Source organism: Syngnathus leptorhynchus, chromosome 15, assembly GCF_054491065.1.
Source record: "Syngnathus leptorhynchus isolate UIUO chromosome 15, UIUO_Slep, whole genome shotgun sequence".
NCBI lineage: Eukaryota > Metazoa > Chordata > Actinopteri > Syngnathiformes > Syngnathidae > Syngnathus > Syngnathus leptorhynchus.
In genome coordinates this window covers 5,017,853-5,036,295 of record NC_141209.1, presented here as the reverse complement: position 1 = coordinate 5,036,295, position 18,443 = coordinate 5,017,853, and the positions used below count along the sequence as shown (strand labels likewise).

Here is an 18,443-nt window from a genome sequence, read left to right as displayed (position 1 = left end):
TTGTGGGTTTTCTTTTTAATTCATGGGATGGTGAAGACTGGACATTTGTTCATTTATTTCATTTGAAATGTCATGGCTAAAAAAATATATACATTTAAATTAGCATCCAAAATACTTTCAGGGAGACAAATTAGCCAATTCGGATCTAATTTTGCAGTTAACCAATTTTCCCGTGCTCATATATAATGTAGGAGCTGAAAATAAAACCCATTGGAAAAAAAAACAGGAAAACATCTGAATTTTTTTTTTTTAGGGTGGGGATGCACAAGAAAAAAAAAAAACACTAACCCTCTGAATACAGCATGGGGTTTTTTTTTTTCAACCTCTTAACTCCAAGTGACTTGTTACATATTACGTAACAGCGGCTACATCTTACCAGTTACTGAATGTTGTCCAGGGTTGGCTTGGAGAGGCAGAAAATCATCGATGTCACAAATTCCGACATGGAAAAGGGAGTTACAGTACAATAAAGAAAAATATTGACACAAGCGGATGGTTTATAAAATGATTTATTCATGTTAACATAGCTGTTACACAGGGATTCAAACGGTTCCACAAGGCTTTAGGGGACTACAATCGAATGAATAGCAAAACAATAGTGGTCCAAATCTCTAATGACAATCACTGGACAGACAAACAGACCACCCTCATTTAGGATGTGTACAAACCTGCATTGAAAAATATTAAACTTGACACTTGCGCTTGTGTGTTACAGCATTTGTTCCCATTCCAGTGTAATATCTCGAGACATGCAATAACAGAATTCTCTTCATCTCCCCCCATTGAAAAGGTCCCGGCGTGTCAGTGAGTCAAGCCCCCCCCCCCGCTATTCCCCGCAAAACAGACATGCTTCAGTGAAAGAGTGGCATCATAAAGTGAGGATTAATCCGACGGGGTACTACTAAGTATTTGCCGCCAGCATGCGTGGAACACTGGCATTCCCTGCAACATGAAAACTATCTGAAGTGGAATTTCAGACACTGTAACCGTACCACAATTTTTATTTCTCTTTTTTTTTATTTCATACAGAGCAGGAAAAGGAAACTATGATTATAACCTTGACACAAAATCTTCCTTGGATAAACTTCCTGTTGCTCAATGAATTTTAAGGGGGTTCTGCCTCTAACTTTAGGAAAAGAGCGTAATACCATGTCAAGCTATCAATACTTTTCTAAAGCTGAAATTGCACATACTGAAAGGCCAGGACACACACACACACACACACAAACCAAAGGAATGGAGGGATTTACTTTTACAAGTCATCCAAATTTCATTTTTTCTCTCCAATTTACTTTTTTTATGATTACATTTTTTTTTTTGGAGCAATGGGTTTCATTGGAAGAATGGCGCAATAAGGAATGACGGATGTGTAAAAAGTTTTTTTTTTTTTTTTAATCCTTTTGTTGTTTTTGGAGGTCAAGGACTATCTTCTAGTTCTCAGTTTCGCCGGAGTCACCTCTTTCTCCGGCGTCGTTCTCCTCCGCGGCGGTGTCCGATGTCCATAGCTGAGAAGAGATAAAACGGGAGACACGGGTTGCATTTTAAACACTATCCAGCAGTGACTGTGCGTTCCCAGCCAGTAACCGTAGCTCCAATGTAATGCTCATTCTGTGCAATGTGAGAAGAGGACACTCACTGTCAGATTGTCTCTGAGGAGCTGCATGATGAGGGTGCTGTCTTTGTAGGACTCCTCGTTTAGTTGGTCAAGCTCGGCGATGGCCTCGTCGAACGCCTGCGAAAAAAAATAAAAATAAATGGAAGGAACAATTCCATAAAGCTAGAGTGGCAAATGGTGCGAGATTGAGCACAAACCTTTTTAGCGAGTTCACAAGCTTTTTCTGGAGAGTTGAGGATCTCATAGTAGAAGACGGAGAAGTTAAGAGCCAGACCCAAGCGGATGGGATGTGTGGGGTCCATATCCGTCTTACTGATGTCAAACGCTTCCTGGTAAGCCTGCTGCGAGTTTTCGATGATCTCTGATGAAGAAGTCAATCAGAAAGAAAAGCGCTGATTGATCAAATCAGAACATTACAATCACGCGGTAGGTTTGTGCTTAAGCCGAGTCAGCGCACACCCACGACTGCTCTAGCTTCTGAAATGAGGGGCCCGTGACATCGTTTCCAGCAAACAGTCAGACATACTATGACACATTCCGAGTTGGCATGCAAAGATGTGAAGGAGGTTTTAATAATTCAACCTTAAATGCGGTACACTTACTTTTCTTGTCATCTCCGGCGGCGACTTCAGCAAGGTATCTATAGTAGTCCCCCTTCATCTTCAGGTAAAAAACTTTGCTATCTTCTTTGGAGTTCTTAATTAAATAGTTATCCAGCAGTGACTGTAGAGGGAGGAGGGACTTGGGTTAGATGCGGTAACACGAATAAACATTGACCAGAGAACAAATCACACACTCCTCAATGTGACATCTGCCATCAGATGACTTTCATCCCATTATTTCATGTCACAAATATTTATATAGACTAAAAATCCATCCTAAGAGGGGCTATAATTACCAACCCTATAAATAACATACTGCCTCAGGTGGATTACAGCGGCAACATAAAATCATAACGTGCGATGGCCTTTCTAGGACACGTAATGGGTCTTTCGACGGAGATTAAAGTGGAGGAAAAAACGTGTCCTACTTCAATTAAAGCACAGCGCAGATTAACCATCTGCAAAGCACCATAAACCTCAAACCTAATGAAGAAAAAGGAGGTTTGGATTCCAAGCCTTGGCAGGGCGAAGAAAGTGTCCTTGTCTGAGCCAAATCCCTCCCGGCAACCACTCCCAAGTCACGTCCACAAGCCACCATTGGCTCGGTCAAAACATGCACGCGGCTCATGTGCCGAGCATTCCTTTCCCCCTTGCAAGCTGCGCACAAAAGACAAGGAGGAGGGATGCTCTCTTGGCGGCGCTTTCACACAAAGCTCTGATTTCAGTGGCTTGGCCCTCTCGAGAGAAAGCAAACGGTGTCGCCAGATGAAGGAAGGGTCTGACCGGTCACGAGCTTGACTCCATTCACGCGGCCGACAAGAACTTATCTTTGGGGCATCGATGGCTTTTTATAACCGATTTAGGCAGTATTTGCAAAAAATGGCAGTCACTGACCCGTTGAAACATCAAATGACTAAAGAAATGTTCCCTCATTTTTAGGCATAAAACAGTTGTAATTTAAAAACGTACAATTATTGCTTTATCACATCACTACGTCAAGCTTAATGGACCTGTGTAAATATGTGAGGAAATGAACTAGACTACCTCAAATCACCTTTTGTTGAGCCGGACAAATATTCAATGATGGTGCCTGATTAATGTATGACTGCTCTCTCGAGAGACAGCAGATGTTCTCAGACCGTTCCATTTCCATGGGAATTTTGACACTCGCCTGTAAAAAATGACTGCTTTCAGAACAGGCTATTTTCTCCTCATTTCAGGCCCTCGAAAGGTTTTGCCCAAATGTCACCTAAACACAGCTTTTTTACAAAAGCCAATAGACACAAATTACTGAACATGTGTGGTGGCGTCGAATCAAAATATAGTTCAAGCAAACCAGCTGTCGGACAAGCCGAAATCCTTCCTATTGGCTAACGTGGTCCGAGATTTATTTTTTAGAGCGAGTCAAAAAAGCCGGAAGCCTTCTGCCGACGAGTTGAGGCCTGAGGAGGGACACACCCTTCTGCAACACTCAGCAGAAGAAACACAAAAGGCTGAGTCACTGGCAGGGAACAGCCCCTGCGGCGTCTCAGTCAGACAGGAGCCCGCCCGGGGGACATTACTGGAATCTTCCAACCCGATCTCCTCTAATCCACTATCAAGGCAGGATGGGGGAAATAATGCAAAGCGCAATCTCTGCTGCTGCAATAGATTAATCAAGAAGTGAGAGCGGAGCCCCGCCCCCACTCGTAGTCAGCCCGGGCTCGGAACTATTACTTCGAATGTAGGCCAAAGTCACGAGCTTGAAAATACGGCCCCGCTGAAAGGTATCCTGTTTAACTAGTGGGAGCTGTTTGTGCACGTCGGTTATTGCACATGGCTCCACATATTAGCAATCCATCTGCCAGATGAGAGACAACATGGATACAAAGGTTGCACATTAACATAGAAGGGTTGGGAGTAAGGGGTCCTGCGAGAGATGTTCCAATTGCAGCGGAATCCCAGAAGCCCCAAAACCTGTCATTGCGTGGCATCAAGGATATTTCCCGTGACTTCTGCTCCACGAGCATTCAACGGATCAGTTTCACAAGAATTCGGATTTTTGGGTGATGCCAACTCCTTGCGGGCAAGGTTTAACAACCGTCAAAGCAGGAATGGAACTCATTCATGGGGAAAGGTCTGGCTAGGGATAAGACGAGCGGTACAATCAATTAGATCCAAATCCACTGCACCACAATGACGCGACCAAAAAGACAATTTGACGTATTCATAACAGAAATACCCATAAAACGCCACTAGGTGACAGCATCCACTCTTTGGCCTTTGTGAGGTATTTTCAAAGGTTACCAAGTGCCTTTGTTTTAAATTCACCATTTCATTGTGTCTACAATTAAGTTTCAAGTTATAAAGCAACCCAGTCTGGAGTTAATGTATTAGAATGGCATGTAGCGTGAGCATGTAATCAAGTCCGAAAATTTATGAAATGTGAACTATTTAGAAGTGATTTAGCATCTGACAGATTGACTGTGACGTTGAGGTTCTACTATAAAAAAAGAAAATCACTTCATTCAATGATCCGATACCAGTAGAACAATGCGATGTACTAACACGTCTCTAAAATTCTCGCTTCCCAAAAACGGTTGAAGGAAAACCACAGAATACTTCCTTATACACCCCATGCAACAATGTGTTACAGAATAGGGTTGAGATCATGTATACGTATCACACACCTAAATGGAACAAATGAAATCTCCGATGACAATTCAAATAAAAATAGATGGCATAATCGCCCTGCAGCATTTGAGTTTGTCACAAATTACACGCAACCTTCCGACGAGCAATTACAAGCCCCTCAGGGATTGCGTAGGAATGCTGGCAATTCCCGTCGCCGGGGTAAAAACAGAACAAAACAAAAACTTCACAACGTACAGCAACACCGCGTTACAACCTCCATATGCCATGCCATTGTGTTCAATACTTTTGGAAGACAAAATACACACTGAAACTGGGAAACGTATTGGCTCACTTGTTTCTGGATGAGCTGCACGTTTTGTTCATTCAAGTTTGAACTGGTTAAGAAATGTGTCCTGGTGAAGCCTCTTTTAAACGTTCACACAATTCAGTTCTCTCGTGAGATGAAATCAGTGTTAAATCACCTATTTCGATGTATGTAATCATCTTAGGCGCTTTAAGCTTTGGAAATGGGAGAAACTTTGATGTAGCTGTACCTAATATTTGACTGGTTGATCCATCCCTTTCCTACAGTGAAGCTATTGCTATTTTAAAATATATATATCATGCCTGGTTCTCTGGAAATCATTATTAAAAAGGCCACGTACCAAAACGCTCGAGCAGATCTCTTGCAGCTCCTTCTCCACTTTCTCCCGATATTCCTTAACCAGCTGCAGCTTCTTCTCGCTGGTATCGGACTTGACTTCGATGCTGGAGAGCACCCTCCATGAGGACCGCCGGGCCCCCACCACGTTCTTGTAGGCGACGGACAGCAGGTTCCTCTCCTCGTTCTTCAGGTCCTCGCCCTTCTCAGTGACCACCTTCATGCACTCGGCCATGTCATCGTAACGCTCGGCCTGCTCTGCCAGCTTGGCCTTCTGGATAAGATCCAGTGTATCCATTTTTCTTTTGTATAATTGATTTGGGAGCGATGGATCAGACAGCACGGACGGGGCGAGCGAGAGTCGGGGACTGTGAACTGGGAGTGGAACAAGGAGTGGCGTTATTACCACCGCGGCGTGACAGGCTGAGAAAAATTTACCGATCGCTTATGAAGAAAAAAAATCAAAACATCACCTTTTCATACATCAGGAATACGAGAACTGCACTTATTCTAACAGAAAACGACGTGGACGTTTTTAGTGCGTTTACGTCGCCTTGGGAAACACAACGAACGTTAACGCGGTTACGTAACGGTCCTTTGGTGTAATATAATGAACAAAAATACTGTAGCTAGTTAAAATTTGATTTCTGACAACAAAAAGAGGCTCTGAAATGGTCAAGCTGAGTCACGTCGATACCGCAACCCGCCACAAAGTTGTCTGGAGGCAGCTAGCTAGCTACAAGCTAGCCTAGCGAAGCTAAAACCGTACGTTTAAGCTAACGGGCCACTCCTATCAATGAAAAAGTGTCACCGAAAGCGCAGCTCACAAAAACGGACCGAGTCCTCTTTGATCATATTGGCTGTCGGAAAGACATTATGGACGCTTTCTTGAAGGCACAAAATGAATTAGTCGAGGTATCTCACCTACAGAGGTCCGAATTCGCTTCACAAATTGGTCCGACTCGATGGATTGGGCAGAAAGGCAAAGAACAAGCCGCGGCAGCTAAAGTCCAACTGAACGTGATTAAAGGAGGGCGGGTTATTTAGGAGCGACTCTCCAATTGAGAATCGCTATCTTTTTTGAGTGACAGGTAATTTTGGGAGGGCCGGCGAATAGACATTGAGCGCGGGGGTGAGAGGCGGGGGATGAAATCGTAGTTTGACAGACCGGAACGCTGCAGCTGCAGGTCGCACGGGGTTTCCTCCAATTAGAGCAAGGGAGATGACGTCACCACGTTGCCAGGGAGATATCGGTCCAATCGTCCCCGAGTTTGGCACGACGTGTGGACACTAGGCGGGCGTGGCACGATCACGCTCAAACGCACAATGCTATTTTTATTCAGCCTTTATTTGAATTATTTCTCTATTAAGTCAACATTTAACAGTATACGGTGGCAAAAAAGTTTATGTAATTATTAATATACTCATTTTAAGCAATAAATAGATAAAAACGAGTCAATTCAAGATGGGTTATTCTTGGGAAAAAGGCCTTTGGAAAACATAATTGCTGCTCTCATTAAGCAAATTCCAACCTCCCTGCCCTGCCCTTTTTACTCACTTATGTCCCACCCTTTTTTAGTCATGGGAAGGCACACTAAGGTCATGGAAAGAAGCTTGCTTGCAGTGAGTGACATGTCACATTTAAATGATGTATGGCACACGTGTCTGCTGCAATATTACATTTTTTAGTAATGAAGGTTGTGTAATCATATTGTGATACTAATGGCATTAAGTGTATTTAGTCAAATAAGTCCTAGGTAAGGCCCAGGTACCAAACACAACGAAAGACTGTTGTCTTGACTTAAAAGTAGCACACGGTGGCAATTTCATCTTTCTTCTTCTCCAAGATCCAATGGGACGTGATCATGGAGACTTTCCAGAGCACACGCTGAAATAGGCCAGAGCAAATATGGCAACATTTGCTCTCAACAGGAAAGAACATAAAGACTAATTTCCTGAATGCAACCAAATGAAACTAGGCCCTTCTCTCTCTCTCTTTCGTTCTTTTTTTATTTTTTATTTCACAGACTCACATCTGCCTTCCAGTGTATAGGAAGTAAGACGTCTATTTCGGTCACTAGAACCAACATTCTCAGTTATAGACTGTCTTGTCCACAGTAGGCCAGATGGCTCGAAATAGCAATATTAATAGGATAGGAAATCCCACGGCGTCAGCTCTAGATTTGATCCACCCCGGTTGATATTAGTGAGCAGCGGGCCTTGTGTAGCCGTCTTTTCGACACACAAAATATGACATACGTGCTATTTTTCCACGTTACAATCGATATTGTGAATCACGACCGAGTGAAATGCTTAAAAGGTGCACCATGTTTTTTATTGTATAGTGAGTGAGAGTCTGTCGCATATAGCAACAAAGCCTTTGCTCTTCAATTCATTAGCCTGCCTCACCTATAATTAGAGCTAATTAAAACAAATTCACACAGTCAAACACAGAGATAAACAATCGAGAAGAACCATGTAGCCTTGGAAACATGCGTGCGCAGTCTACAGCTGCTTTTGCATGAATAATGGCCGACAGTCTATGCAAAATATGCGCCGTACGCCTTGAAGGAGAGACATGCAAGCTGGTGCTTGCTCCACCTGTCAATCAACTCTACGCACCCTCTTCCGCAGTCCCATGCATGCGACATGCTGCAGCGCTACGGCAGCGGCTAGCTCAGAGCCGCTAAGCATCACTGCAGCCTCTTTGTGAGGCCCTCCCCTCCTCCCTGTGTGAGAAAGAAGAGAGAGATCCAACAAATGCTTTTCCTATCGCAATGTGCTTTTCTGCTGCAGCAACTGCAATGACAATCAATTATTGATAGGCGGTAATTACCCTCACAGCCGCACTGGCCGGGTTATTGGCCTGGTACGGTGAAAGATCCGGGCTTAACAAAGGGGTAAGGGGAACATTTGATGTTTCGGTCTCGATTAATGTGTGAGATAGGTAAGATGATATCAGAGCAGACTAAATAATTGAATTCATTCAGACATTCTTGTTGATCACATTTGAGATGGCTTGATGTTGACTCAATATGGAGTGAAAGTGCAGAGGCACGAAAGCGTGAAACATCCCACAACGGATGGTGAAAGCAGAGTTGGGCGATGGTGTGGAGGAGGAATAAAACGTTACACAACAGTGTTTCGACATAAAGTGGGAGATTTGTGTCTGAATGTGCACATTAAGGAGTTACGCCATTTTGGGATGGTGTCCGAAGGTGTTGATATGAGACAAGGAGAAAAGTAGTCATTTTTTTGTTTCATATTAAGACCCTCCTCAACGACAACCCCACCAGACAATATATCATCATAACTTCTTTGAGTTTATAAACGCCACGTCTGAATCATGACTATTGACTCAGAGCTCAGTCACATCCACTGAGCCTCTTTTCCTTCTCCCACCCAAGCCTCCCCCCTTCCTCCTCTTTCGTGAGGTAAAATACAAAGGAAAAATCACTTTTGAAATTTCTACTGCCCTCCCTCCGAACCGATGAACGTGGTCAATGCTTGAATCTATTCGCCTCACGCGGACCTGGAGATGGCCAAACGTAATTGCAAAAGCCATGTTGGCTTTTATGAGTCACGAGTGGGCAGCGGGACGACAAATTTGTCGCCAGCCAATCGCAAGGCACCTCAACTGTGAAGTCACCATTTAAAATTTTAGGGCTTAATATACTTCAAATATATATTGCACACATTTATATATATATATTGATACATATTGACATATTATTATGCTGAATTTTGGAATATAGGAGGAAGCTGTGAGCCAGCCGAGTGTGTGTGTGAGTGTGTACATATGGTTTAAAATTCTGTGTGTTGGCTTCTATTCCAAAACTTCCACTCACCAAACCAAACTGTTATTTCCTGTTTTCACTTGCAATGGCAGGCTCCAAAAAATTCTTGTTTAGTGTTTTACTATGTCATCCAAAGCTACGGTATGTTCCAAGTGTGGACCAGCAGGCAAGCTCTCCCCGTCCTGGCCAGGGGGGCTTTTGGCTCCAGCCACAGAATGATGATGTCAGCAGGATGCACTCAATTATTCACCGGCATGCCTCATTTCCGATGGATTTATTGACTGACGAGTTTGGAGCATTTTTCCAGTGTACTCCTGGTAATGCATTAATGTTGTGGGGTTTTTTTTTTTTTGTGTGTGTGCATTTTATAACAGCAACTTAATCAAAAGGAAAATCATAATCATTGACACAGTTGGGCTAAACCGGTACCACCAGTTTGTGTGAGTTATTTATCAAAGTGACTTTGCAAGCCGATACCAGCAGAAGGTCACGGCACGTGCTGCGATCATTCCGCAGTCCTACGCGGGATTTTGCTGGCTGTTACATAATGCAAATGCGAGGGCAAATTCAACTACTCTCACTATCACACACCCACTTGCTGGAAGAAAAAAAAAAAAGAATAACAACACACACAGCAAAGCAAACACATTTTTCTTCACCCATTCTACATTTCACAGATTGTGTAAAATGGAGGGTGCCATTTCTGCTCTCGCTTGTCTTTTGTGGTCTGGCCCGGTACGTCTCTGGGGCCTGAGTGGATATTGTTAGTAACAGTGAGATGGCTCCGCCTCAAAGAGACAAAAAGAGACAGCAGAACTGTGCAGCAGGTAAAAGATCTACCGCCGATATATCACAAGCCATGCCAGTTGACCGACCGAATGCTAATATGGCGTTGTTATCTCACAGTGTCGTTAGTTTTATGGCAACGTTGCGCAATCGCTGGAAACAATGAAGAAGCGCTTTATAACACCGATAAGAATCAACTACACATTACTGGAGAGTGCAATGTTTACGTGACTTCCGACAAAGACATGTCGACAACTTGTTTGTTTTTATTTGTATAAAATTCGACTAATAACCCAACAATAAATCAACTTCAGAGACATTGAAATGAAATCTCAGCAAGAATTTTAGGCTCCACTGATGAGTGGCGGTGTACGCCCTGGAGTCTGCTAGCCAGCCAATCACAAGGACACTTGTGGGCAAACAACTATTCACATTCATATTCTCACTCAAGGCCAGAATTTGAGTCACAAAGTGTCAGAATCTTGTTTTGGAATGAGGGATGAACCTGAGAAGAACATGCAAACTCCACACAGGAACAACCTTTCCTCCTTTTAGCTATCTACCTTTATTAATTTCACAAGTGCCAAATAATTTAACCCTGCTGGATCTCTGCTTGCCCTTTTGAGTATTATGTAAAGTCCACTTGCCGTAAAATCTATATTTGCTACAGGCGCCGAGCCAGGACGGGTACTAATATCCTTTGTGTGTCTATAAACACACAAAGGATATCCCTGGAGGAAGTACCACCTCTTCTATGGCCTCCTCCCAACAGGAAGGATTCATGTCCCAAATATGGGCACAGCTTCCCCTGAGATTCAATAACCCAATAAGATTGACTTTTGTATTTGTAATTTTATATTATTGTAATGTCAGAAAGTTGGGAGAAGGAAAAAAAAAAAGAATCAAGTATGTCTCTGTCTGTGTATGACAAAGAGAAATTGATGACTGTGTGCGATCATGCCCTATCCATTCCAAACATGTTTTTTTTCCTTCCTTTCATGAAAGTGCTTGTCCTCTTCTCTCCCAAGGTGACCTCACTCAGTTATAATGCAGCAGCGCTCGACTATCCCCCCCCCTATCCCCCTTCCTCCCCCCCTCCCTCCTCCTATGTACCATGTATCCTCCTCCATCTGCTATTCTGCTCCTCTTAAAAGCCTTCCTCTTTTTTTTTTTTTTTTGATCTAGCAAGCACAAGAGACTACAAATCATAATTTCGATTTTCTTTTGTGTAAATGAAGTCAGATTATCTTTTCACTACTCACACCCAGTTAGTTACTCACACACTAATCCGACAACATCAAAATGTTTTTTTTTAAGTGGGGCTGGAACAGATTAATTACATTTCAATTTATTTCAATGGGGTGAATTGATTTGCTATACTTACATGTTTATTATTTTGTAATTTTTTGAGATGACTACCTCTGAAAAAAAAAATTGATTCTGTTTGTTAGGCACAACATTTAAAGCAGCTCTGATTTTGGATATCATCATACGTCATCGTTGTTAAAGTTGTCGTAATGTTGGGTCGTTTCGGGCAAGTTTGTCATCCTTAAAGCTCATTTGTGCTCTCAGTTATCATACTGCTGTCAAACTGGGCGTAGCATAAATGACGATGGTGAGCTTTTTGCACACTCAGACATCGTGATTCATCTGTGGCGAACGCTCCTTTCTTCTCGCGACACGACGCCCTCTCACACCCCGACTTTGGCTGTTGCTATGGAGACCTGGGACAGTTGAGGAAAAAAAAAAAAGAGAAGTCGCTCAGTGCGTAACCTTTGCACAGCGAGGTCAGACGGGGAGGATGCCAGAACAGTGTTGTCACCGCCGAGTAAACAGACTCGTTGCTTTAGTCAGACAAAGAGGAAGATTAAAAATGGGCGAGTCAGCGTCTTGTCTTGAGTGTGCATTCATTTCTTGTCTTGTGGTTGTGTTTGTGTGCTGAACATCATTAGGTGTCATTAAAATTGAAAAGTTCAGTCTATTGACATTTTAAAATGTTAGTGAGGTGCTTAAGAAGTTGGAGTGCTGCAAATTGTGTCTTGATATATATTTTTGGGGAAATTATGTTAATGCTTATTTAAATATAGCGCTGTGGCTTAGCGGTTCATACAACTGCCTCACTGTTTTGAGGTTCTGGGTTCGAATATGAGTAGATTGCCAATTAAAAATGATATCCTGGCTCCCTGTTGTTAGAAGAACAAAGACACCATAGTAAATAACACATTTTTCATTTCAAATTGTGAAGTTGACAGCAGGAAATAATATTCATCCCAGCCATGCTGATGAATGCAAAAAAAACATCTTCAGGTCTTCATGGTGCCATCACTGTGAGATCATTCCCGGTGCAGTTTCCATGGTAACTGTCGACATACTGCCGTTACCAGTGCAGAGGATTGTGAGGTGAATTACACGGGAGCATCTGTTAGCAGGAAGACGAGGAGGAGGAGAAGCAGGAGGATGGGCTTTACTGCACTTCCTGTCTTTATGTCTTGCTTCCTGTTTCCTCTCCTCCACGGATTTTTGCATTCATCCATCCGTTTCATGTTTTCTTGAACCTCCTTCTGCCTGCTAGGGCTTGTTTTTAAATATTCATCTCACCTTTGTCTCTACATGACTGGAGATGTTTGGCAGTGAACACACACACACATACTGGATAGAAAAAGTCTACACACTCTATTGAAATGTCAGGTTCTTGTGAAAAATAATTTCATATATTTTAATGCTTCCATGAGGGGAAAATGAAAAACTAAGATGTGTTGCACAAGTGTGCACACCCTCCTATATCTATGATGATGATAATGGAGATTGCAGTGTGGTGAAATATTCATTAGAGCGTGAACGTGACACACGCACGCTCGCACGGGTTTTTGTGTGAATACATAACGAACACTCCTTTCATACAAGGGCTCCTTGCAAAAGAGGCTCAGCCGGCCGTCATTTATCTTTTACTAAACGTCATAATCTAATTAATGTTGGCAGGGAATTATTCACACTGTCCAACAGACATTTGCATGAAAGTAGAGGGGGGCTGGGGGGCAATGGTGCCACTTTACATTAAAAAGAACCTTTGAGCTGTCTGAAATTACGCTTTTATTATGTTCAAGTGTGTGTGTATATGTGTGTTCTCTTATTAGACATGTTGGGACAGATCAGTGGAGACAAACGTTATGTTTTTGTTATGCAAGCTGTTTCTACCAAAAAAAAAAAATCCTCCCTGAAGTGAGCTTGCACTACACTCTTGTGGATGATAGGCCACATTGTCACACAGACAAATAATAATTTTGACACTTTAATATTGTGGTGACACTGAATTGCAATGTATCATAATGGGGAGCTGTTTTTAATAATTATTATTTTTTTAAAGTTTTGTTTATTACTAAAAATATCAGTCATCAGCTATTATACCAAAAAGTTGAACTTAAATGACTTGAAAATAGGTTTTTCAAATACTTGATAGATGAAAGTTACATATGCTATTTTGTTTTACTGTAGATGGTAACACAAAGCGGAGACGAGTTTGGGCCTCATCCTGGGAATTTCTTGGGATGAAACTCTGCTTTTTAGTGGTGGCTTATTCACGATGGGAGGAGTATTTGACACATCAATCAGAATGCAGTGACAAGTGTTGATACAATGGGTCTTTTCTCAAACAGAGGTTTCGCTGCTCTGTCTTCCCAATCATCTCTAAGCAGTAGCAACGGTTGGCTCATAGACAACAGAAACTGACTGGTGCACGCTTCTACATGTCCTTTCCTGACTCTCTCAACCATAAACAAGTGGTTGAGACAGTGTGTGTGTCAAGTGTGTGTGGTTCCTTTTTTCTTTTTTTTCAATTTAATATTCTAGTTTGAAAGTTGGCTATGAATACACTTTTTCTATTGCAGTGTATTTTTTCTTTTTAATTTCTAAATATTTGCATTATTTTTCTTCTTAATCAATATTATAGATATGAACTTTTGTTTCATACGTCATTATTTTTCATATTTTTTTAATTTGAAACGCACAATAAAATGCCATTGTGTATTTTGCCTTGATAGTGGAAATCAAATGATGTTTATAAATTAATTTTCGTTAAATGTAATGTCATAAATTAATGTCGTCAAATATTTATGACATGTTAATGTAACTAAGATTGTTGTATTTAAGTATTTTTTACTATTTTATAAACAGGCACAATTCCAGCTAATACTCAGATTTCATTAAGATAAAAGGTAATCATCCAACAATTGTGGCCTTGTTTACCCCAATGAATTTAACAGGCAGTTATTGTTATTCCTTGGAAGGTGAGTCCCAACTACTCGTGAGAAGAAACCAAACTTGACGGCCCGACGAGGTGTGAAAAAAAAGTGGCAGAGCTCGTTTCGGCAGTCCATCCCACGCTTTCGTCAACGTTCTCTTTCACAGTTTGTCAGTCAATAGGTCACGTACAATTGACTTAGAGTAGTCAAGCTCTATCTTGACTCACTGGACCAAACTTCAAGTGCTCAGTTGTGGACCATGTTTTTGGTATCATATGCTCGTCCTGCATGTCTTTAAAAATCCCCCCAAATATTTCAGTCCCCTCTGCATGGCGAGTCTTCCATTCAGCCGCTTCTCCAAGCCACCATACACATTTGTAACACTATTAATGTTTTCGGAGGACACACATTTAGTAACTCCTGATGTCCTTCAAACAAACTCTCAACTGTTCTTTTGTTTGTGTACTTTTGAGATGAGTGCTGGTGTCCACTCGGATTCCCAAAACATGAATGTCATCTTTATTGAGAACTGAATGAGAGTGTGAATTTTTTTTCTTCGTGTGCCCTGCAATAAATTGACTGGCAACCAACCAGTCAGTCAAAATGGAAAGATGACGCCTCATGGTCAGGTCAAAGCTACTTAATACTAAAATGATAGCAAAATTTCTCTCAGTTGGTATAAAAAAAAACTGAAGCGACAACTTTCCCAAGGATTGTGTGTTAAAATAACACCTTGTAGCGTTCACATAGGAATGTCACACGTTGTGTTAGTCGACATTCCTCAGAAAGCCGGTCGGGCCGCTTCCTTAAAAGAAACTCATATAAAAAGTAAGCTGTCGCTTCTCGGTAAAGTGAATTGAGAAGAGCAGAGGAAGATAGTACGTGCTTTGAGTGTTATTTGGTTGCAAACATTCTGATATTAGCACATGAAAATGTGAGACGTGACTGTCAATCACTAGTTACCAAGACAACCAGGACATGTCATAAAACCTAAATTGTTGTATTGGGGTTCATTTATTGTTTTGTTTCCCCCGATTTAGTGATCAGGCTGAGTCATGAACTGGATCGTCCTTGTGGGATATTAAGCCATCCATCCATCCATCTTGACGTATAATTCCAACTTGTTCAACCATTTTGCATTTTAAGATTTATGAGACATTTTGATCAACGAGACATAGGAAAATGATTCTGTCAGAAAAGGAGAAAATTTAACATATAATTTGCTTAGATGTGTCACGGCCTTTGCAACGTGTTCAGATAAATGAGTCGGTGTTTTTTTTTTTTTATGTTCACAGGCGACATAATGACGCCAAGATTAAAAAAAAGCGTTTTTGAAAATTTCTATTCTGATCCAAGAAATGTACAAAAGCAAATAAGAAAAAACATAATATTTCTAAGAACAAAAAAACACCTTGGAGTGAATAAAAACATCATTTTTTCTTCCAACGCATAAACAGGATTTTATTTTGGCCCAGTTTGTCCTGCTATTAAATAAATCCAAATGGTCAACTTTCATCATCTGAAGAAATAAAAATCACAAAGAACACAACAAATATTATTATTATTTTTTTTAAATGAAGCATTTTACTTCTTTAACGGGACAATCCATTGTGTATGATGAACAAGAGTTATTGTAAACTCTGAATGTTAGATCATGTTGACAGCTCACAGGTCAAACAAGCTCCATGTTGTAAAGCCAAACACACACACAAACACTCCATTAAAAATCCCATAATCCCACAACGCCTGAGCACTTCTTAAGGATATGTGTGTGTGTTAGCGAGAATACGGGTCAGCCCTGTCTTCGGTGCCTCGGAGTGTTTTGAGTGTCATCAATGTGATCGGCGAGATAGCATCAAAGCACTTCAGCAAAACACTCCCAAACATTATAAGCTGTTTTGGACCTCAAGCTTAAACGGAGAACCGGTGCGAGAGATGATGTAATAGTATTCGCCAAACGGACACACGGTAAGACAGACGAGAAGCAGTTAGAAGGGGGCGAACTGACAATCCCACAATGTCAATAAATGGATATTTGCAGATCAAATGTGTGCGCTCACGTGTTGTTGAAATGTGAATAATAATCACTTTACCAAATGCTCTTAAAAGTCAACATACGATTAGAGAGACACCCATCTGATCATCATCTCCACACATACACACGCACACACTACTGAACTGCTTTTTTTTTTTTATTGTTTAGCCAACAAGGACTTTTCCGGCGATATGTCAGTGTGTTTCTGAGCTAACGGTTCCAACACACTTGTACACCTCAAACAGGTCCGGACATGCTGGAGAAGTGGATTTGCATCCTATTTACATCCCGGTTAGAGTGCGCAGACAGTCATTAAAAAGCAACTGTCTTGAAGGATGAGAAAAGGTGGTCCTCTTGTTATTCTATGGAAAAAAATAAATAATAATTCTTGAGGAATAAAGAATAGAAATATGAGCAAAAGTAATTGGACACTATGAAGGGATTTTGATAGTTTTAATCATTTCATGTCAGGCAAACTGTAAAACTAATACAATACCATATGAGATGTACAATGGCATCAAGATAGGTTTGCTTGCTAAATGTTTTATTTCATAACAGAATCAACATAAAACCACCATCCCCCAGGGTGATGCCATCTTCTTTCAAAAGGTATAATTTGGCCCGCTGCAAAACGTTTGCAAGGCAAACAAGGATGAAGCTAGAAAAGCACCTCAGGGCATACCGTAAAGGAGTTTCACATGAGAGCAAATGAAGAATTGGTGACAAAAAAAAAAAAAAAAAGAAACAGTCCGGGGCTTACCTACGGATACACACCCAGTACTTAAAGGGGAGCAAGATGCAAAAATAATCCTGCGACACCCTGCCTCAACGTACGTCCTGACAATCTCAATAATGTTCTCTCAGAGCAGCGGTTTTCAATTTTTTGGGGGGGGGGGGTCTGGAACCATTGACTCAATGGACTCACAGATCATATATTTCAGTGTCTGTGTCGAGTCAGCATCCAGACAGGACCCGCCACCATCAGCAACAAGGCCCAAATAGCCCCCCTCCCCCTCCCACACAGACCATTCTCTCCATCCCTACTGTCCCATGTCCTCAATGCAAACACAAACAAGCTCCAAGAGAAGCAGGTGTCTTTCCTCTGGGATACATAAACAGCAAAGCAGGATCTGGGACCTGGAGGGGGGGGAATTACAGTTAGTTTCTATCCCAATGTGTCTGTGTGTGTATGGGAGGGGTCGCTGATAGCATCTCTAAGACCCCTTTGTCTCCAACAAAGCTATTTGTTTGCACCTAAAGCATTGCTTTTTCTCCCCGCCTTTGTTTTTTTTCCAGTACGATATTTATTTAGACCACGTCGCGACCCATCAATCAGCTGTTTGAGTGGTACGATAATAAACAAATGACCCCCGATAGGTGTTTTACTGCCCCTCGAACTCACTCCCGATTTGCGTGTATGCTAATTAACTGTTCAATTTGCAATCTTTCACAAGTCTTGGATGATTTGCATGCTGCTTTACCTGCAAGTTGATACTCATCTACACAGGTGATATCGGGGTGCAGTATTAGACCACTTCACCTCGTGGTGCAATTTACGTACCCCACTTAAGGGACTTGCTATGATACCATCAAAGTCACGAGCGATTTAATCCTGAAATGATTGAAATTAGTGCAAAATGTTGGGTGATGAAAATTGAAATGACTGAAAAAAGACCAACATAAATATATGGTGACTGTATATAGAAATATTGGTCCATGAGTTGAATGTCTGAATGTGAATGTTTGTCTGTGCCCTGTCATTGACTGGCGACCAGTCCTGGGTGAGCCTAATGTTGTACTATAACTACAATTAAAAGTCCTTTTACTTAGTAATGTTTTCAGATGACATTTTGCTTCTATGATGAGGTTTAATCATACCTAATAAGGACTTTTTAGGTGACTGTGACATTTAAGAACAGTCTTGTCAAATCTCAGTTGATATTATTAGTACTGTGATGAATCAAGTAGTCAACCGGCTCAGCCAATCACGGCCTTGGAACGGGTAATGGCCAAAGTAGCCCCGCCCTCCGGACACCTGTAATCCAATCCGTGTCGCCTTCACAGGTAAAAACCGGCCTCGATATCTCAGTAATGCC

The 18,443-nt window shown here is 41.6% G+C and overlaps 1 protein-coding gene across 2 annotated transcripts; it reads right to left on the bottom strand.

Moving 5' to 3' along the window:
• Nucleotides 1-491: 491 nt before the first annotated feature.
• Nucleotides 492-6,559, bottom strand: ywhaqb (tyrosine 3-monooxygenase/tryptophan 5-monooxygenase activation protein, theta polypeptide b). Of its 2 annotated transcripts, none has more exons than XM_085931294.1 (6): nucleotides 6,420-6,559; nucleotides 5,496-5,866; nucleotides 2,218-2,338; nucleotides 1,813-1,976; nucleotides 1,637-1,732; nucleotides 492-1,505 (listed from the first exon to the last, which is right to left on the bottom strand). In XM_085931294.1, the coding sequence occupies exons 2-6, from the start codon at nucleotides 5,787-5,789 to the stop codon at nucleotides 1,431-1,433; spliced, it is 750 nt and encodes a 249-aa protein (XP_085787420.1). In that variant the 5' UTR covers nucleotides 5,790-5,866; nucleotides 6,420-6,559; the 3' UTR covers nucleotides 492-1,430. The 2 variants fall into 2 exon arrangements, with proteins under 2 accessions (XP_085787420.1, XP_085787419.1); XM_085931293.1 differs by having other exon boundaries at nucleotides 6,416-6,556.
• Nucleotides 6,560-18,443: the final 11,884 nt, after the last annotated feature.

Excerpts from the sequence above, each read along its gene's own strand:
- ywhaqb (XM_085931294.1), bottom strand. The coding sequence starts at position 5,789 with ATGGATACACTGGATCTTATCCAGAAGGCCAAGCTGGCAGAGCAGGCC. Across the intron at positions 2,339-5,495 it reads AGATCTGCTCGAGCGTTTTG|TCACTGCTGGATAACTATTT; the intron begins GTACGTGGCCTT and ends CTCCCTCTACAG. Across the intron at positions 1,733-1,812 it reads CTTGTGAACTCGCTAAAAAG|GCGTTCGACGAGGCCATCGC; the intron begins GTTTGTGCTCAA and ends TTTTTTTCGCAG.